The 27,952-nt window shown below is 38.7% G+C and overlaps 2 protein-coding genes across 2 annotated transcripts; both read left to right on the top strand.

Moving 5' to 3' along the window:
- Window positions 1–107: 107 nt before the first annotated feature.
- Window positions 108–24,082, top strand: c5 (complement C5). The gene is made up of 43 exons (XM_089130014.1): window positions 108–189; window positions 305–385; window positions 633–828; window positions 1,343–1,496; window positions 1,623–1,693; window positions 2,689–2,783; window positions 3,086–3,168; window positions 3,242–3,332; window positions 4,185–4,290; window positions 4,372–4,507; window positions 4,596–4,711; window positions 4,791–4,991; window positions 5,467–5,661; window positions 8,225–8,431; window positions 8,511–8,666; window positions 8,834–8,960; window positions 9,092–9,160; window positions 12,609–12,711; window positions 12,966–13,078; window positions 13,184–13,268; window positions 13,480–13,562; window positions 14,318–14,454; window positions 16,226–16,447; window positions 16,723–16,783; window positions 16,860–16,949; window positions 17,169–17,375; window positions 18,692–18,776; window positions 18,969–19,128; window positions 19,207–19,305; window positions 19,399–19,570; window positions 19,696–19,901; window positions 19,984–20,136; window positions 20,249–20,311; window positions 20,864–20,957; window positions 21,049–21,088; window positions 21,193–21,295; window positions 21,385–21,459; window positions 21,556–21,661; window positions 21,757–21,840; window positions 22,883–22,972; window positions 23,077–23,160; window positions 23,304–23,445; window positions 23,717–24,082. The coding sequence occupies exons 2-43, from the start codon at window positions 321–323 to the stop codon at window positions 23,856–23,858; spliced, it is 5,067 nt and encodes a 1,688-aa protein (XP_088986140.1). The 5' UTR covers window positions 108–189; window positions 305–320; the 3' UTR covers window positions 23,859–24,082.
- Window positions 24,083–25,744: 1,662 nt separating this feature from the next.
- On the top strand, window positions 25,745–27,817 carry LOC148981672 (uncharacterized). The gene has a single exon (XM_089130012.1). The coding sequence runs from the start codon at window positions 26,864–26,866 to the stop codon at window positions 27,797–27,799; it is 936 nt and encodes a 311-aa protein (XP_088986138.1). The 5' UTR covers window positions 25,745–26,863; the 3' UTR covers window positions 27,800–27,817.
- Window positions 27,818–27,952: the final 135 nt, after the last annotated feature.

Raw genomic sequence — 27,952 nt, 5'->3', positions numbered from 1 at the left:
TTTTGGCAGTAGCTAAACAAAGATTGTTTACCTCTACTTCTAACTTGCACAATGACTGAGCAAACTCTACATTGATATGTTGCACAATCAATCATTGAACTTTTCTACCAGAACAGTGTAACATTTTCTAGTCTAAACTAGAGCTAAAAACATCAATTATCTCTTACATGTTCCCTCAAGTTACCTCAGGTAACAAGTTACCTCTTTCAAAAGACATTTGAGCTAATAAGTAACTGATAAGTAACCAGATATTGATTTGGCTGACAAAAAAACTAGCAAAAGCCTGACCTCTTTTTTCTTTAAGGAGCAAACTGTCTATAATGGCACATTTATTTTTGTTCTGTATACTTCATCTCTTCGTCTGCATTACAGCTCAGGAGAATGTGTAAGTACAATTTACATCTTTTAAAAAATTCTACTGGACAGGAATGGTAGCCTGGACTGTGTTGTCAAAAAGCAGCACTATAAACTAAATGGAAATCTCCCTCCGTACCATCAATAAAAGCATAACTGTGTGAGATTGGGAGCGAGTTATTCCTCATGTTTGTCTGAAATTAGGCATTCATGTTTTACATAAACTTATGTTTTTCCCATCTGTCACTGAAACAGACCGATGTTGTGTTGTTTTACAGATACTTAATCACTGCACCTAAAACCCTGCGTCTCGATGCTTCAGAAAATGTTGTGGTGCAGTTGTTTGGTTATGACCAGGAAACTATAGTAAATCTTTACCTGAAGAACACCATGGCATCAGGTTATAAACAATATGCATCTCAGACCCTGAAGCTCAACGCCGCGAATAACTATCAAGCTTCGGCTACTTTACGGGTAAGACTGCAAAGTTAAAGGACTAGATAGTTTTTGTTTGAAATGTTTCAGGCTAAATTGGCTGAAGGTGTTGTTACCCAGCTGGCATTTTACTGTAACGTCGAGTCATTGATGAATCAACGCAGTTGCCAATGTTGGATGACCGTTGAATTTTGAGGTTGTAGCGTACAAATAATATTGATTTGACGTATATAGGACAACTCAAAAACTTTTTGATATTTCTATGTTGAATCCATAGCGAGTTAACAAGACCACTTCAACTATTTGGTGTTCAATGTTGTTTTGACGTTGAATTCATGTTTTTTCTTCTTCTTTTTTTTCGTAAACTGACATCATTTCAACAAACATTTAAACATTTAATGTCCGTCAAATGCCAGCTGGGTATTCCAAAAAATATGGAAGGTTTTTAATAAGCAATGGATGTTTTTAGTTAATGGAATGATAGCTATTCACTAAAATATTTATAGGCTACCCTGAAAATACCCTTTTCTTTTCTTTTCATGATCTTTCCCAGATCATGCCTATAGATTTCACAAACGCGGACAGATATGTCTACCTCCAGGCGATTTCCCCTGCTTTCACCGCGTATAAAAAAATCCCAGTTACTTCTGTCAACGGGTTTCTCTTTATTCAGACTGACAAGCCGCTATACACACCCGAACAAGAAGGTTAGTATGATACGAATCTCTTTTGCGTGTTTGAGCGAGAGTTTAAGTATGAAGAGAAATATGCTGTAAGTAAATGAAAGAGACAATCACCTCAAAATCATCTTTTGAACCTATTTGGTTTCTTAGTGCAAGTGCGTGTTTACTCTCTCAACGAGGAGCTGAGGAAATCTAAACGGACCGTCACCCTTACATTCGTGGTGAGTTTCTCTCTCACAGTGGGGACCCGTGCAACACGGCTTATTTGAGCTAGAGTTCATATTATATTACTGACATTCATATTACACAAAAAATGTCATACTGTCTATTTGCGTGAAGCATTATAAAGTCATATCATTTTAATCTGTGTTCTCTTAGCTTCAAAAAGGCATAGCTAGCATGTGTCAAAAATCTATTTTGTCAAGCTAACATAGCAAGTTTTATCGTGGCTGTCAGTGTAGGGACAGTTCTAACACTCATCACAATATTGATGTAAAAACTTGTCATAACATAATACATTTATAACTGTATGTATTAATAAAGAAATATCTGTTAATAGTCAGGTATCTTCCCATTTTTGTTGAAGTAAACATTTTTTATTTAAGTAAAAAATCAAACCAGGCATACATTTGATCTGTGTGCCACAAGAGATGAAATAGGTTGTCCCTCTGTTCTGATGTCAGTGAAGGTGGGACACTGAGGTCTGAGGCAAAACACTGCACAATTGGCCACATAACCTTGCAAGAATATAAGAATATATATTCACTTAAACACACACATACCTATAAGTTTTCACAAAGGTTCATAGAAATATTATTAAAATTCTGTTGATTTTGATTTAAGAAAATGATTTTGTAGTACAAATGTATTGTAATAATTGACCAAAACCTGGTTGTTACTATACAGTCATTTTAACTTAGTGAAAATCCTGTCTGTTAATGATTTTATTACATTCTAATGAATGTTGCAACTCGCCCTGCGAACTGTTACAACCGTCATTTGATATTGCAACATTGACTTTGTGTATTCAAGTATAAATTATCATATGTACACATGTTGTAGCAGTGTGCGTGGGTAGCTGACATTTTGGTTTTGCAAATAAGTCTCTGAGAAACACAAGGAAATGCAAAAAGTGTTGCAACTATCCCCACTCTTCCATGAATTAGGATATTTTTTTTTCTGTGTAAACCCTGTTAATGTTTTCAATTAATTTTAGGACCCTGATGGAATCAAGGTAGAGATTATTGATATGGAAGGCATCAATGGAGCAAAACCACTTTTTCCACCATTCAAAATACCTTTAAAGCCAACGTAAGACCAATTAAATCTATTATAATTAGGCTGTATGTTTAAATGATCTGATGTTTAAATTATTATTTGGAATAATAGTGATATTCTGCTGAAGACTAGCACACTGTGTTATACTGTACTGTAGCCTATACTGTACTGTACTGTGCTGTAAAAAACCTCATCAACCAGGTGATATTTGTTAAGAAAGGAAGTTTTACTGGTTAAGATAATTATAAGAAGCCTGTATGCAGTGTTTTCAAAATGATTTAATTTTTTGTTTTCAATCTGCATAATTTTTTTATTCACAACGCAAATCTCATCAGTTATGGAATATGGAAAATTGAGGCCACCTATGCCGACACTTTTAAAACAACTGCCACTGCTGAGTTTGAGGTCAAAGAATATGGTAAGACCAATATTTCAGGTGTTATCTAGACTTTTAGTGTTCATGAAATCTGAAATCAAGGTATGTTTCTCAGTGCTGCCCAGTATTTCAATCCACATTGAGCCTGAATCCAGCTATATCAGCGAAGAGAACTTTGAGTCTTTCCAGCTGAAGATTTCAGCCAAGTACGTTTTTCCTTTTTTATTTCACATAATATACATTACTGTACAACACTTTTGTTTTTATATTGCAAGTTTTTATTTTTATTTATTTAGTTTTTTTGTTTAGCAAGGATGCATTAAATTGATCAAAATTAAGTGTAAAGACTGATTTGCATTGTTACAAGAAATTAATATTTCAAATAAATGGTGTTCTTTTGAACTTGCTGTTAATCAAAGAATATCAAAAAGGTCACATTTTCCATAAAAAAATATTAAGCAGCACAACTGTTTTGAACATTGATAATGACAAAAGATGTTTCTTGCATAGTAAATCAAAATATTATTGAAGGATTATTATTCTGATGGATCCTCTGACACTGAAGACTGTAAATTCAGCTTTACCATCACAGGAATACATTACATTAAAAAAATAAAAATAAATAAATATAGTAGTAATATGGCATTAGAGTCTTTCAACCCGGTCGCCTTTTTAGGGCCCCCTTAAACGTCGGTAGATGAGGTTATGGGATCCTAACTCTACCCCATACCTAAACTTAACCCTAAACCTAACCCGTCACCTAACTGACGTTAAAGGTAAAGCGTCAGTTGTATGACGGCCCGGGATCGCCATCTACCGACGTTTAAGGGGGCCCTAAAAAGGCGGATATTGACGTATGGTCAAAATACGTCCCAAAACGTCAGTTATATGACGATTTGGGATGAGACTGTGTTAAGTCTTTCGGAAACAAAAAAAAAAAAAATCTTACCAAGCCCAAACTTTTAAAATGGATGGTACTACTGTATATTCAGTTCAGTTGCTGACAATTCATACATTTGCACATAAATGTTTAAATATGTGTATATTTGTGTTGACAGGTATGTCCATGGAACTCCAATTAGTTTGGCGGATATTTTCTTGATGTTTGGATACAGCTCTCCAGAAGAAACCGTCATGATACCATCAACATATACAAGATACATGGTAAAGTCATTGTTCCAGTCAACTAAACATCATTTAATGATTAATTTCAGTGGATATATTTGTTTTTGGCTTTTGTTATAGCTGATAAATGGAAAAGTTGAAGTCAACTTAAACATCAAGAGAGCTTTGTCATCCATGCCCAATGGGCCTCAACGTCTGAGTGACATGAGAGAAAACAGCTTTCTTCGTGTGACAGTTTTACTGCAAGAGACAACTGGTAGGACTAGTTAGTTTCACCAAAACAGGAGTGCATTATCCTGAATCAAAATATCAAGCAAACAAGTTTGACACCTCTTCATTGTCAGGTGGTATCTCCCAGGAGGCAGAGCTCTCAAGTGTAAAATTTGTAGAAACTCCGTTTACCCTGAGTCTGAGCGCAACTCCTCCTTTCATCAAACCGGGTCTACCATACGGCATGAGAGTAAGAAACGTGTCTCCTCATGTAGATTTATAGAATTTGAACAAACAATCATCCATCTGAATATTTTGGGGACCCATAGGTCTTGGTGAAGGATCCTTTGGGTAAACCAGTAAAAGGTGTGTCAGTCAAGATAAGGGCAACAATAACTACAGCTGACAATGAACTGGAGGACTTCAAATTTTCTGGGTACCGGGATACAATGACAGTGATGAGTCGGGGAGATGGAATTGCTTACTTCATCTGTAATATACCTGATAAAGTGAAAGAAGTTGAATTCACTGTGAGTAAAACTGTGGCCAAGTCTTGGTTAAAATTACAGAGACAGCTGTTTAATCATTTAATTATTTATTTAGAATTATAAAATGAAATACAGGTGAATATCGTCCAAAAGTTAATTTATTTCAGTAATTCAACTTAAAACATGAAACTAATATATTATATAGACTCATTGCATCCAAGGTGGGATATTTCAAGCTTTTATTTGTTATAATTTTGATGATTATGCATGCAGCTTGTGAAAACCCCAAATTCAAAATTGCAATATTGTGAAAATGTTTTAAAAGCTGTAAGAAATAATCATCAAATATAACAAATAAAGGCTTGAAATATCTCACTTTGCATGTAATGAGTCTATATAATATTAGTTTCACCTTTAAAGTTGAATTACTGAAATAACTTGACTTTTGCACTATATTCAACATTTTCAAGGTTCACCTGTATATGTTAAATGCACATTCATATTATACTCATTTCAGTTTGAGACAGAAGATCCACGTTGGAATCAGGATCCACTCAAACTAAGGGCTGAATCATATATTTCTGTCAACCATCATTACCTGTACATCGATTTACATCCTGACTCCTCGGTAGTTGAAGTTGGACAGTACATTAACATCGATGTTTTCTTTCATTATCGTGACTACCTTTCTCTGAAGACTTTCAGCTACCAGGTAAAATAATGATGCACTGTTGTACAGATATAAACAGTATTTAATTTTCTCTTATGTGCATGACAACATATTTTAGATATCATTTTGAGGCTCACATTTGTTTCTCTAAAACATTTTTGAAACATATTTTTCTAATTATTTTTTAACTTTTTTTTTCATTGCTTTTATGTAAAGACACAATCATTCAAAAGTTTGGGGTCAGTGAAATTTCTAGATGTTTTTAAAAGAAGTATCTAATGCTCAACAAGACTTCATTTATCTGATACAAATTAGATCAAAACAGTAATATTGTAAAATATTATTATTACAACTGTTTTCTATTTTAATGTCTTAAAATGTATTTTTTTTCCTGTGTGTTATGAACTGCTCTAAGGCTTGTAGATGAAGATCCAAATGCAGCTTTATTTAAGAGTAGTCGTACAGGCAGGGTCGAGAGTCAGCAGACAGGACAAATGAGAATACACAGTGGGAATCCAAGAAACAGGCAGAGGTCAGGACAGGCAGCAATAATCTGAATCCAAGAACAATCCAAAATCAAAAACCAGAAAACAAACACGGAAAACACTCAGAAATGCAGACACACAGTACAACAAGACTTCGCAAACAGTGAATGTGAACACAAGGTATTTACGCCTTATTCACGGCAGCGCCATCTTTGATTTTTAATGAGAATGAAAGCGAGGCTGTGAGACTTGCATCTCTTTAATGGGCTGTACTGTTATTTAATGTGTTTTCGGATTTTTCTGCTCATGAAACACTGGAAAAATATCTTTCCAAGAAATTTCAGTTGACAAAAAACTCCCGACAATGTAACCTGTGGAAAATTGTAAGTAATCTAGCAGCTTTATTCAGCTTTTTACAGCGGATGCCATTGGAAACACGGTAAGTTTATCCCTCACAGCCTCACTTTCATACCTGTCATGGCGCTGCTCTGAATAAGGTCTATATAGACAAACTAACAGAATGAGACACAGGTGAATGCAATCAGTGACAGCCCATTCTCACCCCCAAGGCGTCACCTAACTGACGCCTTGGGAAGCATTTGGACATGCTTCAATATCTGACGCTTTAGGCGCCCTTTAGCGCCAGTAAGATGACGCCCTAGGATCGCGTGTACCCTACCCCCACCCCACACCTAAACCTAACCGCGTCCTCTAACTGACGCTTTCCTTTAGCGTCAGTTAGATGACTCCGTAGGATCGCGTCATGTAAGTGACGCTAAAGGGCGCCTAAAACGTCAAATATTGAAGCATGGTCAAAGGTGACGCCTTGGGGTGAGAATGCGTTGTCAGTGAATGAGGTACAGGTGAATGTGATCAGTGATGATGAGTGGGCAGTGAGTTCTGGGAAATGTAGTTGTGAGTGAAACATGAACATCTGGTGTGGAGTGCCCTCTGGTGACTCTCAAGGGCACTCCACCTGGTGACCGTTACACTGTGATGGCAAAGATGTATTTTTGTGTTAGCCGTCAGTGTCACATGATCCTTCAGAAATCATTCTAAAATCTGATTTGCTACTAAAGAAACATTTCTTATTATTGAAGACAGTGCTGCTTAATAGATTCGTGATTTGAGTCGATGAATAGAAAGAACAGCATTTATTTCAAACAGAAATCTTTTGCATAATCATAAATATCTACATTGTCACTTTTAATCAATTTAAAGTGTCAATACTTTTAATATAAGCAATCATTTCTTTTAAAAAAATCATACTGACTTTTTGACTCAATGAGTTATACAAAAGCTGCATTTATTTAATAAATAAAAATACAGTAAAAACAGTAATGCTGTGGAACTATTGTTACAAATAAAAATAACTATTTTCTATTTTAATATATTTTAATGTAAATTATTTCTGTGTTGGTAAAGCTGAATTTTTAGCATCATTACATCATTACACTTTTCAGTGTCACATAATCCTTCAGAAATTCTTTCAGGAATCTTTGATGAATACAGTTCAATGAAAAGCATTTATTTGCATTATTACATTTATTTATTAATACTTTATTCAAGCTTTTATTAAATAGAAATCTTTTAGAACATTATAAATGTCTTCACTGTCACTTTTGATCTATTTAATGCATCCTTGATAAATACAAGTATATTTCTCTCTCTTTTTATTCTTACCAAAAAATCTTTGAATGGTGATATAGGTTTCCACAAAATGTTAAGCAGAACAAGCTGTTTTCAACATTGATAATAATAATAATAATAATAATAATAATAATAATAATAATATACATTTCTTGCAGCAAATCAGCATGATTTCTGAAGGATCATGTGACACTATAGACTGGAGTAATGATGCTGAAACTTCAACTTTGCATTACAGGAATGAATTACATTATTATTTCCCAATATTACTCTTTTTTACCAAATTTTTATTAAATAAATGCAGCTTGGTAAGCATAAGAGACTTTGTTCAAAAACATTAAAAAATGTAATGTTCCCAAACTTTTGACAGATACTGTAACATATTATACATTATATTATGTTTGTAAGTGTTTTAAATGGTATCCATCTTAATGCATTATAAGTATTCAATTTTGTATTTTTTATTTTAGATTATTTCCAGAGGAAAAGTTGTGCATTTTGCAACTGTTAAGCGTGTCAGTGAAAAGAGACAGAGCCTTAACATTAAGATAACCTCTGACATGGTGCCGTCTGCTCGGCTTCTGGTGTACTACGTCCTGCAGGGAGAGGAAACAACGGAACTGGTGGCAGACTCTGCGTGGATTGATGTGAAGGCTAAATGTGTTAACAATTTAAATGTAAACCTTTTTATCCGTCATCAATATTTAAATGTGTGTTTTATGTTATTTATGATGACCTCATTGGAATATATTCCAGGTGGACATATCTACTCTCAACTCACAGTATAAACCCAAAGATAAACTTGAATTAAGAGTGTCAACTAAAACTAAAGAGGAGTCACTTGTGGCTTTTTCTGCTGTAGATACAGCCTTGTACAACCTAAAATCTAACGACAAAGACCCTCTAAAAAAGGTAAAATAGCAGACTTGTTCAAAAAGATGGTCTATATGGTCAGCTTTTTATGTTTATTTGTTTTTTGTTTTGTTTTGTTTTCTTGTGTTGTTAGAGACACAGACTTATCTTAAATTAAGGTGATGATAAAAATGAGTGATGATATACGTTGTTTCTTATTGTTGCAGGTGCTACAACATGTTGAGCGAAGTGACTTGGGTTGTGGAAGAGGAGGAGGCAAAAATAATGCTGATGTGTTGGACCGCACTGGCCTTACGTTCATCACCAACTCAAACGCCAAGGCCTCTAGTGCAGGTAAATGCTCACGTGTAAATTTAATGAGTGAGTCTTACTCATTACATCAAAATATCTCATAAAATAATAGAGGACATGATAATTTTCTGAAAAACTGGCAAATGTATTTTCTTTTCTTCTTCTTTTTTTAGGGGGGGCTTGCTCAGACATAGTTAGGCAAAAACGTGCACCTGTCCTGGGGCAAAGTTTTGACGCAAAGGGTCTGTATGCAAGCATTTTGTTTAAAAACAGCAACATTATAACCTAATAACGTCTCGGTTACGTATGTAACCCTCGTTCCCTGAAGGAGGGAATGGAGATGTAGTCGACGTGTCGACTGTTTGGGATCACACTGCCTGTCATCTTCGAATACAATTAAAACGAGCCAATGGAATTGACGTGCGTGACTTGCATCATTCACTCCACCCCCGCGGTGTGGGTATAAATATGGAAGTGGATGCACGCACTAGATGTTTTTCGTTGAGGAGCTGAGCGTAAAATCGGAGTCAGCGGTGGTCCAGCAATAGTGGCTACTACATCTCCGATCCCTCCTTCAGGGAACGAGGGTTACATACGTAACCGAGATGTTCCCTTTCAGTCGCTCACATTCGACGTAGTTGACGTGTCGTCTAACTGGGATCTCAATTAAAACGCCAGTGCTGCTACCTTCCAGTGCCTAGACAAAAGCCTCCAGATTCCCTCACAATTTAAGGCAGGGAAGGGACAGGGCTTAGGCCAGGGAGGTCACTGCTGTTCCTACAGGACCACTGGGAAAGCGTTTCCTGTACATGGAAGAAAGGGACGCTGTCGAAGCTATAACCTGCCTGAAGGGAGGTAATATATGGAGAATACACATATGAACTGGGCGGATGACTGGGCAGTACATCATATGGAATATCACTGGGGTGGCTCCAGCCTAACACAGGGGGATACTCAACCAGACAGTGAAGGCAGAGCAGGCTCTACCGAGGGAAGACACAGACTGCCTCAGAGAGCAGAACCGTGGAAGAACACACATATAGGACCGTCGTAGGGATCTCAGCATATGGACCCAGCCTAACACAGCTTCCACAGTGCATACAACTGATAGGAATTCGACAGGGTTCTGCTAAAAAGGGGAACTCAACTGGAGCAAGAATTGCGAGCATATCCAGTCCATATAGGCGAATGGTGCTGCAAGCCAACACAACGAACCAGGCTTACAGTGAAACTGGCTTCAAGTAAAGGGAACCCACGGGAAGCATCAGTTTGACACATAGGCTAGTTTTCTTGCGAACGTGATGGGTGGCGCCCAGCCCCTAAATCTATCTAACCTCTGTTGAGCGAGGCACTCTGTGTCAACGCCTTGGAATGGGTGGGCACGTGCACCTTGGGAAAACTTTCTCACCAAGATGAACACAACCACATGTAGTGGGCCAACCTCTTCTTGGAAACAGCCTTCCCTTCTGCTTGTTTCCATAACAGACAAGAGCCGGTCTGAGGTCCAGGTTTTGCATTCTGTCCACAGACAGAAACACAACTGGCAGAGGGACGAGTCCAGAGAGGCAAACAGATGTAACTGTGCGGCCCCGAAGTGGTCCCTACACAGCTGGACCGCCAGGGGATAGAGTCTCCACTCTCCCTGGCCATAGCTGTTGTGAGGCTTGTCGGCTGCACGATTGAGCAGGCCAGAAGAAATAGTGGAATGAAGCGACCTCAGAAAATTCTGACTCCAAGGAGGAGGTGACGGGCAAGTTGTGGCATGCGAAGAAAGTTTAGCGCAACGGTCGCAATGTTGAACTTCCAACTTGAGGTAATGAATACCAATGCAGTTGGAGGTTGCCCAGCCCTCCATTAAAGCATGCCTTTTGTACATGGCCCCTCAGTTGGTGTTAGTGGAACTCGTTCTAGGAGCAGTTTGGCCCAGAGAAACGAAGGGTCTGAACATGGGCTGAGGGTTTGGCATCAGGCCGAGGTGATCTTTTTGTCTTTTTAAAGCAAGTGCTGAAACGGTCTTCGCATGGAGGAAGCCATAGCGGCTGCGTCTGCTATATGCCCCAGGAGCCTCTGAAAGTTCTTTCAGGGGGGCCCTTTCTCACTTCTTGCATGAGACGTGTTGGACCGAGTCCTTCTCCTGAACTGAAAAAGAGTTATTCAGCCCGTGAGTTAGATTACTCTCTCCCAGTTGTCAGCTAGCGAACAAGAGGGAGCTGAAGGGTGCAAGGCTTTGAGGGTAACACACCGCCAACAAGCCCTCCTGGGTCCCAGGAAGGAAGAGATTGCTCTCTCTTTGAAAATGTGGGTGCCACTGGCTCCGCTTTTATGGGAACCAACGACAGAACAACACACAGAAAAAACAAAAACTTCATTCGGTCCTCTTACGAGTGAAGGTTGTGGCCTGAGACCATCTCCAAGAGCATTTCCTCCATCCCTGGGTGGCCTGCCTCAGGTTTAACACTTTCGCTGTCGCTTGCCACCTGGCTTGGCAGCACCTGAAGTGGGCGGGGCGCTCCTTCTGCAGCTGGCTTCATGCTGAGACCTGGGTGGAGGCCGCTGCGATGGAGGCGAAGATCCCCCTTCCATGAGGTTGCGGTCACTGGACACAGCTGCATCGCAACAGACCGGTCCACTTGAGAAAGAGCCTCGTAATCCTTCACCACTCCCTCCTCACAGGCGATTTCTGACAGAGAAAGGTGCCATCCATGCCCACTCCTCATGCACTTCAGGAAAGAAACGTAATGGAGCGGCAGACTGAGAAACAGACCGGCACGCTCTGATAAACCAATCATCCAACCGAGACGGTTAATTGATGGTTCCACTCGAGCCCTACCACCTTAGCGGGCTTTTTGATCATATCAGCCATCTCTGGATCTGGCTCGGGCAACGCTGGTCTCCCAGAGGGAGGCAGCGCAGCCGAGTCATCATCTTTAGAGCCCAGCTCCCCGTCTGATGCTGCAATGGACACCCTGTCCTCTGGAGGGGCCCCGAACGAGATGCCTGGTCGGTCCACCACAGAGGGATCAGCAGTCTCATCAGGGAGCTCCCCAGCGGAGGGCTTTACCCCTCACTATAATCTTCAGGTCATTCAGCCCAGAAGGCTCTCCAGGCATTTTCTGGGAAGGTAACCCAGAAGAGATACTACCTGGGGATGGGGACCTTAGCACCGAGACAATCATATTCCCGCAATGAGAACATGACTCATCCACAAGAGCTTCTTCAGTTTTCTTTAAGCCCAAACACGTGATACAAATTGTGTGACTGTCAGAGGGGTACAGAGCCCTACCGCACCCAGAAACGCACGGATGGAATGGCATCTTGGAAAAGACGTAAAACTCACCCGTGTTGCTCTTTCAGAAGTAGGACCTGTCACCAGTGCCGGAGCACACAGGGAATGACCACAGCAACACTGAATCCAACAAATTGAAAACAGCGGACTCACTTTTCAGCCCTCAACCAGCCATCAACATTCAGCATTTATACTCGTGCTGCAGGGGCAGAGTGTGTGATGCAAGTCACGCACACCAATTCCATTGGCTCGTTTTAATAGTACTAGGAGATGACATGTTTAGATGGCTCTCTAAACATGATCCCAATCAGTCAACAACGCCAAACAAAAGCGACTGAAAGGAAACCTTTTTTGTCACTGCAACATTGTCAAAATACATTTATGCCCACATGTTTGTTGTACAGCCCAAACGTATGGGAAGTCGAAGAAATGCTGCATATCTGGGACACGCAACAGCCCTACGCTTGAAACCTGTGAAGATCGTTCTAAGAGATTGTCTTTTTCTGCGTAAGGAATTAAGATATTTTAATGTGACACTCAAATGAATTCAGATCTTTTTGAGTTTTGTATAATTTTGAGGTTATTTAAATGGCAGCCACATGCTTTCACATAATCAATCTGAATGAAACAAACTGGTTAATTCAGGTTGATTGGGACACTTTCCAAGTCTCAATAGCAAAAAATGTCCCAATCACCCTGAATATAACATTAGCCTGTATCTTAAGTATTTCTGTGAATAATTTTATCTGACAAATCTGTAGAAATCTTTCAGAGCTCTTGAAGAAAAGTTGCCAGCTTGCCTTCTTGGAATGCTGTGAATTTGCTATAAAGCTCCGTAAAGCGAATGCGGATAAAATCATTCTAAGTCGCTCAGGTACGGTTGTTACTTACGACATCATCAACACAATAAACTTCTTGTAACTTAGATGACTAAACATGTAAAAAGACAGGATCTAATGTTCTCCATTACGTAATGCAGCAATCGACTTTCTGCTGGATGTTATGCCATCTCAGGTTAGGAGCTACTTCCCTGAGAGCTGGTTATGGGAGGAACACACCAGCAAGTAAGAAAACTTTCTGAACTACAACCTTCTGGCTAATTGATAATCTGTATTATAGAAATTTGAAAAATATTCTTAAAATATATCCATTAGGATTGTAGGCTACTGTTGCCAATAAACTGGTTTGAAATACATCCAAATCTGCATACAATATGAGTGAAATTCCTCTCTTTTTGTTGAATTATCCAGTTTCCTTTTAATCTGTCTGTTTAAGGTCTGGGTCAGTGAGCATTATCAAAAATCTTCCAGATTCACTGACTACGTGGGAGCTGAAAGCAGTTGGGGTATTCAGTGACGGTGAGGCAACAAGCTGGAATGAAATTATGTTTTAGCATCACCTGGTGACTGAAAAAGGGAATACATGTGTGTGTGTTTCTGTATATATTACAATGTGTCACCTACATTGTGGGGATCCGCGGTCCCCATGAGGAAAACAACGTAGGCTATAAATCATACTATGTAATGTTTTTTTGAAAATGTAAAAATGCAGAATGTTTCCTGTGAGGGGTAGGTTTAGGGATAGGGGCAGGGTAAGGGGATAGAATATACAGTTTGTACAGTATAAAAACCATTACGCCTATGAAGAGTCCCCACAAAGATGTGTGCGCCTGTTTGCGTGTGTGTGTGTGTGGGTGTGTGTGTGCGTGTGTATATATGAGGTTACGCAAAAGCTGATCGAAAAGATTGAAATAGCATACTAACATGCAAACTCTTATTATCACTTCAGTAGGCTATACAGTATGCAGATTTTCTATATGCATGGATTACCTGAATTACCTACTATTTGAATTACAGTAGTAGCACATTCTACCTTTAAAGGGATAGTCCACCGGAAAATTAAAATTCTGTCATCATATAGCACCCGTCTTGGGACCTGATTTACATGAAATTATGATTCCATTTTTTTGAATATTCTGACCATAGGTGTGAGCTTCACAAGAACAGCCATCATTACAAACAGTGCATTCTGGAAATAACCCATTATGCATGCAGACCTGTTTGGGTGTTTTTGTTTTTATTAGAATCTCAGACTCTCCTGTTCCTTTGGTCAGGGATCTGTGTGTCAGATGAAAAGGTTCAGGTGTCCCAGGATTTTAGTGTGGATATACCCTTGCCTTATTCCATGGTTCGTGGAGAGCAGATTGAGCTCAGGGGTTCAGTCTACAATCAGCGTTCTTCAAAAACTCAGGTAAGCAGTTCTTTTTCAGGAGGACGAGTTTAAATGGTACTTTATGATCTACAGTACACTACCGTTCAAAAGTTTGGGTCAGATTTTTAAAAAAAGAAATAAATATTTTTATTCAGCACGAACGCATTCAATTGATCAAAAGGGACGGTAAAGACTTTTACATTGTTACAAAAGATTTCTATTTGAATTAAATGTTCTTTTGAACTTTAGTTTTATCAAAGATTCACGTATACTTAGATATAAGTCCCTTCTGTCCCTAGCTCAGCATCGTCCCTGATGACCCCGACCCTTCCCACTATATGCCCCTAATAACATTATCCACGCTAGTGGGAAGAGCATGTACGGAAGCAGGTCAGGGGTGCGTTTCCCGAAAGCATCGTTAGCCAACTATGGTCGCAAGTTCCATCATTATCAGCATAGTTAAACGAGTCGGTGTTTCCCTAAACCATCGTTCCAACGAACATTCGCAAACAGCATCGCAAAGTTGTGTGGTTTGAACGACAGCTCTCGACCTGTGGTTAGAGGCCTAGTTTCTATATTGCATGACATTTGGACGTAATAAATCCTTAACTTGAACAAAATAAGCAAGTGACCAGGCCTCTGGGACTGCTGAGCCTGAGAACCGTCGAGCTCCACATTTTGATGGCAATATAAGCAGAGTGTCGCCTCTCACCTCTCAAAAACCATGGGTTACGTTGACACTCCCAGCCGAAGTCTTCCAAACAGCAAACCGATCTGAGGAACATTCTTTTCATGAAGAAGGCTTCGATAAAGAAGAAGTCCTGATGCCCATTTAGAGGGCAGCCCCCTCCGGGGTGGAGTGGTGTTCACCTTATTACAATGGTGCCCTCAGGAGACTGTTTCCAGCAAGCTTATGATCCAACATCACTACGACGCTGTGTCTGGTTCGAAAATCGGTCAAATTGGTACAGTAGAGCCAATCTCAAGCTCAGAGCTAAGGGGGCCTGTACAGCAGATATTTTCTGGTACCAAAAAAAGACGGGGGTCTCAGACCCATTCTAGATCATTCGAGTACTTGGACGACTAGTTGGACGATTGGCTGATTCTAGCTCGATCTCATTCAGAGCTCATAGAACACAGGACCATATTACTCCATATTACTCCAACATCTCTTACTCCAGAATCTGAGCCTCACAGTCAATTGGGCGAAAAGTTTGCTGTCTCTCAGTCAGGAAGTATCATTTCAGGGCACAGAACTGAACTCGCTGTCTATGACAGCGTGGCTGTCGCCAGAGCGCAGATTAAATATTCGACGCATCACAAAATCCTTCTGCCGCTGCACTATAGTCTTCTAGACTATAGACTATAGTCAAGAGGGTTCAGAAAATGCTGGGTCTTATGGTCTCAGCATCATACTCCAGCTGGTTTTTTTTTTTTGGAAATTTTTACTTCAATTCTTACACATGGCACCTTTAGAATATTATAATTATTTCTGAAGGATCATGTGACACTAAAGGCTGCTGAAAGTTTAACTTTGCCATCACAATAATAAATTACACTTTTAAATATATTACAATAGAAAACTTTAAGTTGTAATAATATTACACAACATTACTGTTTTACTCTATTTTTGATCAAATAAATGTAGTCTTGGTGAGAGTAAGAGACTTCTTTCAAAAGTATTAAAAAATCTTACCGACCACAGACTTCTGAAAAAATGGTGTATATATCTATTTGACATTATGGTGATGAACTCATTAAAGTTTTCTTTCTCTCTGTATCTTTCTATATCTCACATATGCATGAATAGTTCATTGTGGCCCTGACGGCAACAGAGGGAGTGTGTGTATTTCGTGGAACTCAACAGGGGAAACGTGGAAAGCCAAATGAAAACAAGGGGCATGTCCAAGGCCGTTCAGTGGCTTTGGTCACGTTCTACATAATGGCCTTGGAAGCGGGCACTCATACGCTCACTTTCAATTTAACAACTGAGTGGGGGGCTGAGAGTGTGGTCAAGAAATTGAAAGTGGTGGTAAGTGGCAAAATGCAGTCAGTGCTAGAGGACTGTATCTTTGTAACACTTTGTTCCCTTCTCTCTAAATATGTACAAACTACATTTTTAATATAGAAGGAAGTTTTGAAAGTTACATTGTTTTTATTGTACACTGAAGTCTTTTATTTTAAAAGAGTACAGTAGATTCCTTGTGATATTTTTGCTTAAAATTGTGTTTATTGAGAACTAAACCAGTTTCAGTTTAGTATGCATGAGATTATGATCTGACTGACTAATGTTCTGGTACGTCACAGCCAGAGGGAATTAGAAACGAAATACAAAGTGGTGGAAGAATAGATCCAAATGGAGTCTTTGGTAAGGACATCTGAAGAGTATAAGCATGCTCTCTGCTCGTGGGCTGGATTTTCACGCCATTTTTTTTCCTTCTCAGGCACTTCCATGCAAAAACTTGAGTTAAAAAATGTCATTCCACCAAACATTGTGCCCAAGTCAACTGTGGATCGTATTCTAATAGTTAATGGTATGATGCCTGTGAATCTTGAACACATTTGTGCAGATGCTAAATGACACTTTCTACACAGTCACATCTTTTAACCACATCATATTTGTGCAATAATGTTTCTTTTATAAACTGCATAAATTAAAATTGATTATACTGGAGGTTCCAGAGGCCCTATGCATTTTTATAGTGAGGAAATGTTGCCAAGTCACAATTTTGTAACTTGTTTTTCTTGTTCAGGTGAAGTACTGGGAGAGCTTCTGTCAATTATAAATAACCCAGAAGGTTTAAAACAATGGACTCACCTGCCAAGGGGAAATGCAGAGATGGAGCTCATGAGTCTCCTACCGATCTACTATGTCTACCACTACCTAGACGAGACAGATAAATGGGACATTTTGGGGTCAGCAGCAAGTAAAAAGGAATTAAAAAGGAAAATGCAAGCAGGTGGGATGTTTGTTTCTGTAGAGTAGAATATTTTTTCCCCTCACATTTCTTGTATATCATGTTCTTTTTAGGAGTTCAAAGCCGTAGCGCTGAAACCCTGTTTTAATGGTTAGAATTTCCAAGGATCAGCATTCTCCACTATAAGTGATCGAACAGACCAAACCATAAGTAATACAGACTTATAGAAACCAAGACCCCAACATTACCAAAGCTCGCTCCAATCGGCCTGATGGTGGCACTATAGCGATCAAAAGAATGTAATGTCTCATAACTCAAATCATTCATCGCAGACTCAAGTGACGTATGTTGTTGGAATCTTTGGCTCAAGACAATCAAAACACACATCTCGGATACCATCTTTACCATGCACAATTTTGGGGAATTTTGGATTTTTTTTTTTTTTTTAAAAACCTACTTTCGGGAAATAGTCCTTGGTTTTTCACCCAATCAGAACCAAACCATTGCAGAAATATTCTCTGGAGTCTGGCTGTCAATAATTATTTAAAAAGTCAAAATTTCGATTGACGTCTGTGGCGGGATGTCAAAACGTTCAAAGTACTTAAAATGATTATCCCCCTTGAACGATTGAGATAATTTCACCAAACTCCATACACCTATGAATGAGCTCTGTGGTCGCGTTGAAAAGTACTGGCCACTTGGTGACGCTTTAAATAAACAGTTCGATTGACTTGAAAACTGTGAGAAATTTGAAAGAAATCGGCCACTGGGGGTGCCTTCACTTTTTTTCGCCTGTGTAAAGGATTGTAGGCTACATCATACGATTTTTCATACATGCCCACAACTTTTATACCATATGTTACAATGTTGAGCAACTTTGCCTCTAGGACCACCGCTGTCAATCAAACCCTTCATTAAATATTGGAGATTGTTTCAAAAAACCTACTTTTGGTTTTTGGCTCAACCTCGATAACTGTTAAAAATTTAAAACATATATTTTCTCAGTAAATTGGCTGCAACAACTACGGGGTTACATGCTTGATAAATAAAACATAATAACTTTTTAAGCATGTGCTTAAAGAAAGATATCTTTTTACGCATGTGTTTAAAGTCCTTAAAACATTTGAACCCCCATTAATTGCTGCTGGCTGCTATATTTTCATTATTTATTTTATTTTAAAAAAATTGTATACTCGGTCTCCATATAATAGCAACAAAAATGGAATGATAGTTTCCATCTTATAATAAAATGTTTGCTTTTTACATGTGTGTCTTATACGAAAGTAACTATATCAGTAATTGTATAATTAACTATAATTAACTATCAAGTGATTTAAAGACTCACTGTTTCTTTCCAGGCATCACCAGCATAATGTCATATAAACTGAGGCGTGAAAATGGTTTCAGCATGTGGTCGAACAAGGACAAATCAGCTAGTACCTGGTAAACAACTGCTCATTTTTTTTGTAGGCCTATGCCATATTTTTTCCCCAGTGGTGGCTAAAACAAAACATTGTCTAATTGTTATTTTACAAATGTTTTACATGGAAAGAAATACATATACTATAGAACCTATACATTTTACGTGCTACTAACATTGTACTGGAGGTGTAATGTTGTTAAAAACTTCTTTAGGGTGACGGCTCTTATAGTCAAGACTTTTGCTGACATGCATAAATATGTCCATTTGGAGCCTCAAGTGCTGACCAACAGTATTTTTTGGCTGATTAAAAAATGTCAGAATGCTGATGGCTCGTTCTCTGAGAAATCACAAAACAATCCACTTAAACTTATGGTATGTGAAGAAAATAAGTATTCATGATATCATACTGAATATTTCAGTGTTTTGATCAAGCTTGTCTTGTTTTTAAAGGGTGCCGGAGCAGATGTCACTGAAAAGACAGTCTTCCTCACTTCTTTTGTCGTGATTGGAATTAAAAATGCTCTGAAGGTCCCAAATGTTAACTTACAGGTATGACTGTCAGTAAAGTCTGACCAATTAGAAACCTAAATGTAGGATAGTTCCTCATTCAGTCAGTGACTAACAGCACAATTGTCTCTCTAGGTTTTTAAGAACGCTTTAGATAATGCCACAGATTTCCTCTCCTCTAAGTCAAAGAAGATTGAAAGTTTATATGTTAGAGCCATTGCATGCTATGCTCTGACACTGGTAGACATCCATAGTTTGCCGGCAGTTGACCTTTATGAAAAAATCAAACAGCAGGCTCAAGTTAAAGGTAAAATCTTATTTGGGACATTCCACACACTTTTGATCAAAAAACAAATCAGCACAGATTAAACCCTCTCGTATTTGACCAATAACTTAATACAAACAATTTGTCTGTACATCTAACATTTTCAGGGAACCCAGCCACAATTCGTTTCTGGGAAGACTCTAAATATAACAAGGATTCATTAAAACCCAGTGATGCGAAATCAAAGTCCGTGGAAACAACAATTTATGTCCTGCTTAACTCTTTAGTCAGAGGTGATTCCACCTATGCAAAGCCAATTCTGAACTGGTTAACACAAGACCAGAGATATGGAGGGGGTATTCTTTCAACACAGGTACTAGTGCAATATATAAAGTATCTTAATCTTTTAATGTTGTCTTTATCATATGTTATCTTACTTTCCTAAAAATTTTCAGGGCAGCATTCTCATTTTGGAGGCCCTTACCAAGTATAGCCTCTTAGCCAGTCAAGCCACCTTAGACATGGTGGTTGACATTGAATACAAGACTAAAGGTGACATCAGCAGAATCAAACTAACCCAGCAAAAGCCTGTGGCTAAACCAATAGCGGTAAGACGTTTTTATTTTTATTTTTTTATGATGTTAACTTAATTATTATGAATGGGTACAGTTTTCATTTTAAATTATATATAAATGCCACTCTTCTGTTTTCTTTGAAAAGGTGATTCAAAATGATGATATAATAATCAAAACAGCAATGAGCTCTGGTGTCTCATTTGTCAAAGTAAGTGAGCTTATTTTAACAAAGGAATATCAGTATCAGTTATTGGCTGATATTACTAATACTGTATATATCAAAATTGGATATCTATTTGTCCACACTCATTTTCATCTACTTTTACATTTAAACTACCTCTGCTATCTTCTAGTGATCACTTAAAATTAATCATTTTTTATATTATAAAGTGTAAAAAAAATTATACTTTTAGTCTAGTTATATAGTGTAATTATGCTCAAATGGCTTATTTAAAAGTATTGATTTAATTTGAGTGTTTTTATTTGATTTTGCAAAATAGTATAGTTGAATTTGAATAAATGTCATTGATCAGAACCGACCAAATTAAGAAACACAAACAAAACAAAATCATCCTTTTTTAAACAATCATTCTGGATGGTCATTTTCAGTGTATAAACACTAATAATCTAGACTTATATATAAACATTATATTATATTATATATATATATATATATATATATATATATATAAATTAATATAAATTCCATGCCTGAAACGTGAAACCAACTGTATTTATTGATTAACATTATTTTTGACAGCTGAGAACAGTTTACTATGGGATGACAGAGAGCAATGAAAATTGCCAATTTAATATATCAATTGACATTCATGACCGTGTCCCATATTCAGATGGTACGTTCTGTATTTTTTTCCCCTACTTTTATACACTCGGTTATCTTTTAAAATTAACTTGATGCAGCTAATTTGATTTCTTTGTGAGCAGATCCTATGCTTTTGTCTCAGCGGATTGTGGCCTGTGCAAAGTAAGTCTGTAGAAACCCCTGATTAGAAGATACAGGATTTAAGTAAATTTCTGTGTAAATTTCTGATTTGCATGTAAAACATAAAAAATCCATTATGTGTAAAGATACAAACCACATGAAAATGCGATTGAAACTGAGTCAGGACTCACTGTGATGGAAATTAATTTGCCGACTGGTGTGATCCCAATCCAGGAAGATTTAGACATGGTGAGACACTAAATGCAAATACATTTCCATAGAAAACATTTAGAGTTTCAGAAAATTATAGTGACATTTTATGTTTCTAAATTTTGCAGTATCAAAATGGACTTGAGTCTCAGCTTTCCAACTATGAAATATTGGGTGACAAAGTCATCCTTCAAATAGATTCGGTGAGCATTGCTTGACAAAACAAATATGGTAAAATAAAATATGGTGTGTATTTCATCTTGAAGAATATTTTTAATCATACAATCCTTATCCTGCAGATACCATCAGAAGATTTCTACTGTGTGGGTTTCCGTATTCAAGAGGAATTTGAAACTGGCATGAGCAGATCCTCGGTATTCAGAGTTTATGAATTTAATGATCAAGGTATAGCACAAATATTTCCCCAAATGTTTGATTTATGTCTGGCTGAAACTTATTTTAGCTACATAAAACAAGCTTTCTCTACTAATTTTTAATAGGAAGTACTTGTATGAAGTTTTACCACAAACAAAGCCGCAAACTGTTGCGACTCTGTGAGGGAGACCAGTGTCAGTGCATGGCAGGTAAGTTGCGTAGCCCTCAATCGGGTCATGAGGTCTATGACCCCAATCGATGTTTACTTAATAAAAAAAAGGTTCCCTTCATCTCAGTGGAATAAGATTTTGTGACTTTTCATACATTATCTATCTATGCACACACAAAAAACTGGGCTTGATTCGGTTGTTCTGAAGATTTTTGGTTGTTCTGAAATTTTTTTACACTTCTGATCTTCTGAGTCAAAATGACCCCACATTGAAATGAATGGGAAATGTGAAAAAAACTAAATATATTAAAAAAAAAAAAAAAAAATCTGGCATAAATCTGAATTTTTTTACACAGAAATGAAGGCCTAGTACTAGAGCATAAATGCAATGTATCATAAAAAAACAATATTTCATATGAAAGCTAATGGTGTTGAGGAATTGTGTGGTATATGGATAAAAATGTACTTTATATATCCAAAAACACAGCATTTATGAATAGATGAGAAGTAAACAAAAAAATAAAAATATATTATTTGTATGGTTAATCAATTGTTTGGGTCGTATAGACCCCAAAGCCCAGAAGTGTAAACAGGAAACAAAGACCATTTGAAGGTTAAAGGCAAAACAAAGCAGAAATAAAGAAAAGAAAAACAGTTATTAACAAAAGTTGTTATTAACAAAAAAAAGTTATTAACAAAAGTTAAGTTGTTTCTAAATGTTCTCTGAACGTTCAAGATGAAAATGTTTTGCTAACATTGTGTGAACAATACTTTTGAAAGTTGAAGTATAACATTTTTAAAAAACAAAATTATTATTATTTTTTGTTTCAGATAAATAATGATTTTGTACCAAAGTTTTGAGAACATTTTACAGAGTAGATAACTTTGAATGAACGTTGGGAAAAATATTTGTTCATAACTTTTAGAGAACCTTGCCAGAATGCAAGCCAATGTTGTGAGAATGTTCCTGGGTATACTGCTATCGCATATGACATTATCATTTGCATAGGCTTACATGTCTATTGAGTTTAATGCGTCTGTGTTAGTTTAACAATTTTTTTGTATTTCCATGTGAAAATTAGCGGAATGCTGCAACTTTAAATCCACCATTGATCCCACAATCACTGCCGAACAGCACAAAAATGATATATGCAAAGAAAGCATGACATATGGTAAATAATGATCCTCATGTCACATAAAAATCATTGTCACATGATCGGTGGTATATGTTTGCACAGTGATACATGTCATTTACTGCCCCATCCTTTTTTTCTAGCATTAAAAGTGTTAATTGAATCCTCTGAGGCAAGTGGAGATTTTGTGACCTACAAAGCAAAAGTCAAAGCAGTGCTAAAAAAAGGCAAGAGTATATTGAATATATAATATATACTAATATATATTATAAAGTTTAAGTTGTAAATGATTTAAATAAAAATAATAATAACATTTTTTTTAAATAAACAAGTTGCATTACAGCTTCAATCCATAACTTCTCTTCTGCAGAACAAACGGACGACTTAAAAAAAGATTCAGAGGTAGATTTTGTGAAGAAGGCAACTTGCAATGAAACAAATTTCGAAGTTGGCAAGCAGTATCTGGTCACGACTTCTGAGAGTATGAAGATACTATTGGGTCATGCTTATAAGTGAGTTCTTTTTTGCTTTCTTGCTCATGTTTTTTTTTTTTTTAAACCACATCATACAGTACCTTAGGATCAAGATTTTGGGCAAGACTATCTGCTTGTTCAACCAAAAAAATAAATCATATATTTTTTTTTTGCAAATTCATTGTGAATTCCTAAAACGTAATACCTTGCATTAGCTAGTGCAACACATTGTAAAGTGATAGTGTTTTGCAATCATTATTTAATGTGGGCTAGTATCCTCAGAACTGATCTCCTTTATACCATGTTTCAGATATAAGTTTCCTTTGGACTCACATGCTCGGGTGGATTGGTGGCCACTTGAATCTGACTGCAGGAATGCTGCCTGCAAACAATACGCCAAAGAGTTGGATGATTTTGAATATGATTTCGAATTGTTTGGCTGTGATAAATGATAAATTGCAATGTCAATAAAAGACCATTCTTATTGCATGGTAGGCTATTAGCCTATTGTATAACATCTCCTGAATAAGAATAAGAATAAACAGAAGCGTTCAAATACATTAAAATTATTGTTGGGAAATTCTAAAAAAACAACAATAAAATCCTATTATTTTATAATCTTAGTCTGTTTTGTATTATCCACAAACATGCTAAATTAAACAAATGTATTACATGAGCAATTTGTTGAATCAAACTACTTTCAATTTTCGTTGCTTAGTGACAATGTGTTTAGGACATTGTGTGTGGTTATTTATGTATGTGCATACAATTATTATAATATTTTGCAAAACATTGTGAAAAACATTATGGTTGTTTGGATTTGGAGTCTGCTTTGAGCGCACAATACTCTTATTTTGAAATAATTGCAGCTGAGTCACATGATCTAAACATCACCGCGAATCATTTGTTTGGGCTCAAACAAAATATTCCGTATAGGGTTCTAGAAAAGGGAAAGGATCTAGAATACATTGTGGTAGCATTGTGGGAAAGAGGAGAGGAAGTGGTTATAATAAACTACTATAATCCTTGTAAGAGGTTGGAAGTAGATCAGTTATCAAGGATACAAGGAAATAATAGACAAAAAGTAATATGGTGTGCAGATTTTAATGCCCATAGTAAAATATGGGGGGGTTCACATACAGATGCAAATGGAAGGGTGATAGAAGATTTGATGGATGATAAGGAGTTAGTGTGTATGAATGACGGAAGAGGAACAAGAATAAACATAACAACAGGAAATGAGTCAGCATTAGATATTACATTAGTGTCTAATGCTTTGGCTGGAATAAGTAACTGGCGTGTTTGGAATGATTCAACAGTGGGCAGTGATCACTACCCAGTAACATGCTCAGTGGGAGAGCGCATGGATATAAGACCAGGTGGAGGAGTGCCAAAATGGGGTTTTAGAAGAGCAGACTGGGAAAAATTTCAGCAATTAAGTGAGGAGTCAATATCAAAGATAGACACTTCAGGGAATAGATGAAATAAACAAACAAATAACATCAGCAATTATAATGGCAGCAGGTGAATCTATTCCCAAGAGTAAACAAAGGAGGAATAAAAAACTGGTACCATGGTAGACAGAAGAGTGTCGTCAGGCTGTAAAAAACAGGAATAAAGCGTTTAAGCGATTTAAAAACACCCATAACTTGCAGCATTTAATTCAGTATAAAAAAGCACAGGCTATTGTGAGAAGAACAGTACGTCAAGCTAAAAGGGCGAGTTGGAAGGAGTTCTGCAATGAAATAGGAAGAACAACACCTGTGGGAGAGGTTTGGGGAATAATAAAAAGGATGGGAGGAATAAGGAGGGAATGGGATATTCCAGTTTTAACTACTGAGGAAGGAACAGCAATCTTAAATAAGGATAAGGCAGAGATGATGGTAAAAGCATTTGTAAAAATTCACAGTTCAAGCAACCTATCAGAAATATGCAAAATGAGAAGGGAAAGAACAATGAGTCGGTATCCAGATGTGTTAAAATGGAGGGATAAAGTTGAGGATAAAATTGATGAACCTTTTAATATGGCTGAGTTGATGAGAGCAATAAACAGAGCTAAACCGACATCTCCAGGAAAAGATCAGATATGCTATGTGATGCTAAAACATCTAGGGGAAGGAGCGCTCTTAAAGTTGTTGCACTTTTATAACAGAGTGTGGGAGGAGGGTAGATTACCAGCAGCATGGAAAGAGGCAGTAGTCGTTCCAATAAGGAAACCTGGCAAAGATCCTTCTAAACCCAGTAGTTATATGTCACTCGTGACAATCGAGGGGGGGGGGGGGGGCGGAACTATTATTTTGTGCCTTCGTTCCCATGGAGAACATTTCCGGGGGGGGGGGGACCTAAGACTTCTCCGGTTCCTATTTGATGTACAGCAGGTGCGCATTGTGAGCGCGTCGATCGCTGATTGGCGCACACGTCATACCAGCACAGTTGAAAAGGTCTTTGGTTGGTGAGCGGGGAAAAGGGAGGGGCAGAAAAAGAACGACGTGTCTGAGCTGGTCGAGGTCCTCGACGAGTGAAAGAGTGCAACAGAGAGAGAAGTGACATACATTGGGCTGGAGCAAGCGGTATGAGGAATGATTATGACTATGTGGGCTGGTGTATAGAATTAATGATTGCCTACAGTATTGCTGCAGGAGCACCTCATTGATGAAGATAGAAGAGACGCCGTACTGAAGCCTGATTTGTGAGTGAAATGATTTTGATCTCTTAAAGTTATTCACGTGTGTTTTGCCTGTGTGGATTGCAGTGTGCACGAAGGTGGAAGTGTAATGCTTAGGCTACGGTGGTCTGTACTGATTCATCTCCCTATGAACGTCAGGGAAGAGAAGTATTACTGAACCTGGTTTCTGCCATTATTCACCATTGAACATTGTAAGGATACAGCTTCAGCTAAGCCACTCCGTTATCTACCATTGAATGATCATCTCGATGGAGAATTAACACCAGTGGTTGTACTCCTTATAACCACTCTGACCCTTTTCATTCTCTCTGCCCGAGCCCCACAGAGAAGCAGTTTCGCTGCAGCTACGTCAGTGAGCACCCCGACTTCTTCATTCTTTCTGCCTGAGCCCCACGGAGAAGAAGACACGCTGTGTACACGCCGCTGAGTAACCGAGCTCCATTCTCTCTGCCTGAGCTTCACAGAGCAGTCACGTCGACGAAGATCTTCCTTGTGGGAATAGAGTACGGATTCCAGTGGTCTCCAATCCTGTCCAGGCCTACACGACGAAACCATCTGCTCAACATTCTTGAACTTTTAAAATAAATAAAACCTCCCTCTTAATCTGCTCATTGGTCTCTTTGTCCGTTCATTGGTGTCCTTGTGGTGTCGGCTCCTCGCGGTGGGGTGTAGGTCCGTCCGGGTGTGGGTCGGACCATCCCGGGGCGGTGACATAAGTGGCGTAGTCGGCAGGGTACACCCACCGGGAGTTGTAGCGGCCACAGGGTCACGATGGCGGATGAAGAGGTGCCAGTGGGACGGACACAGGTCATGCCTGTATTCATGGGAGCTCCCTGGGCTCAGCGATATGGGGGACCGGGATCTGAGCTGGGTCTCCAGGAATGGAAAATGCAGATTACGTACCTGGCAGGTTTGCAAGGGCTGAGCGACCCGCAGAAGATTCAGTTTGTCCTTGGGTCCCTAGAAGGGGAAGCGAAACGAGAGGTTATGGCAGCACCCGAAGTTGTGCGAGCTACTGCCAAGGCCATCTTTGATTTTCTGACCGAGCTCTATGGAGATGTTACCCCGGTGGCTGTCCTTAGAGCCCAGTTTTTTAATTATCGTCAAGGACCCAGGCAAACTCTGCGGGCTTACTCTCTGAAACTGAGAGAACAATTCTCCCGGTTGAGGGGACGAACAGACCATGGACTGGGAGAAGGGGAGACTTTGCTGCGAGACCAGTTTGTCCTGGGGCTTCGCGATGGGCCGGTTCGACAGAGTATCCGGCTTCAACTACGTAGAGATCCCACACTGACCTTCGAGGCCCTTCGACAAGAAGCATTGGCTCTAGAGATAGATCAGGGTGAAACCACCGAACCACCTGTCTGCATGGCCGCCAGTAGTGCTTGTGCCCCTATTCCTTCTGAAACAACTGACTGGAAGCAGAAGTTGCGCGAGGAGCTTTTGTCGGAGGTTAAGGGCCAGATGGTGGAGTTATCGAAAAGTCTTGTGGAAGAACTACGTCGGGGGTGGCCGAGTGACATGCCCAGGGCCCGGGATCGATCGTACTCTGATGGGAACAGAGAGCAAGGACGTCGCCCTGCCCGCCCCGCTGAACCTAGGTACCAGTGGGACGACCAGGGTAGACCTATCTGTAATAGTTGCGGGAAGCCGGGGCACATCAGTCGTCAGTGTGGCCTCCGTCGGGGCTCGCAAGGGGGTTTTTAGGTCTGCCGGCCACTGTGGGTCAAGTGGCCGGGACCCCTTTTAGAGACCCCCTCCCTGTGCCTATCCCTGGGGACGAGTGGGTTGGGCACTGCCCTGAGGTCGAAATCCAGGTCAATGGGGTGAAGATTAACTGTTTGGTCGACACTGGTTCCC

This window comes from Pimephales promelas, chromosome 4 (genome assembly GCF_988280905.1).
Source record: "Pimephales promelas chromosome 4, fPimPro1.hap1.1, whole genome shotgun sequence".
Lineage (NCBI taxonomy): Eukaryota > Metazoa > Chordata > Actinopteri > Cypriniformes > Leuciscidae > Pimephales > Pimephales promelas.
The sequence above is the reverse complement of the archived record's forward strand: the minus strand, read 5'-3'. Positions and strand labels throughout refer to the sequence as shown.

Coding starts and splice junctions, on each gene's coding strand:
- LOC148981672 (XM_089130012.1), top strand. CDS start 26,864: ATGGCGGATGAAGAGGTGCCAGTGGGACGGACACAGGTCATGCCTGTA.
- c5 (XM_089130014.1), top strand. CDS start 321: ATGGCACATTTATTTTTGTTCTGTATACTTCATCTCTTCGTCTGCATT. Junction 9,161..12,608: donor GCAAAGTTTTGACGCAAAGG/GTCTGTATGCAA, acceptor TTTGTTGTACAG/CCCAAACGTATGGGAAGTCG. Junction 21,841..22,882: donor CCAGTGTCAGTGCATGGCAG/GTAAGTTGCGTA, acceptor TGTGAAAATTAG/CGGAATGCTGCAACTTTAAA.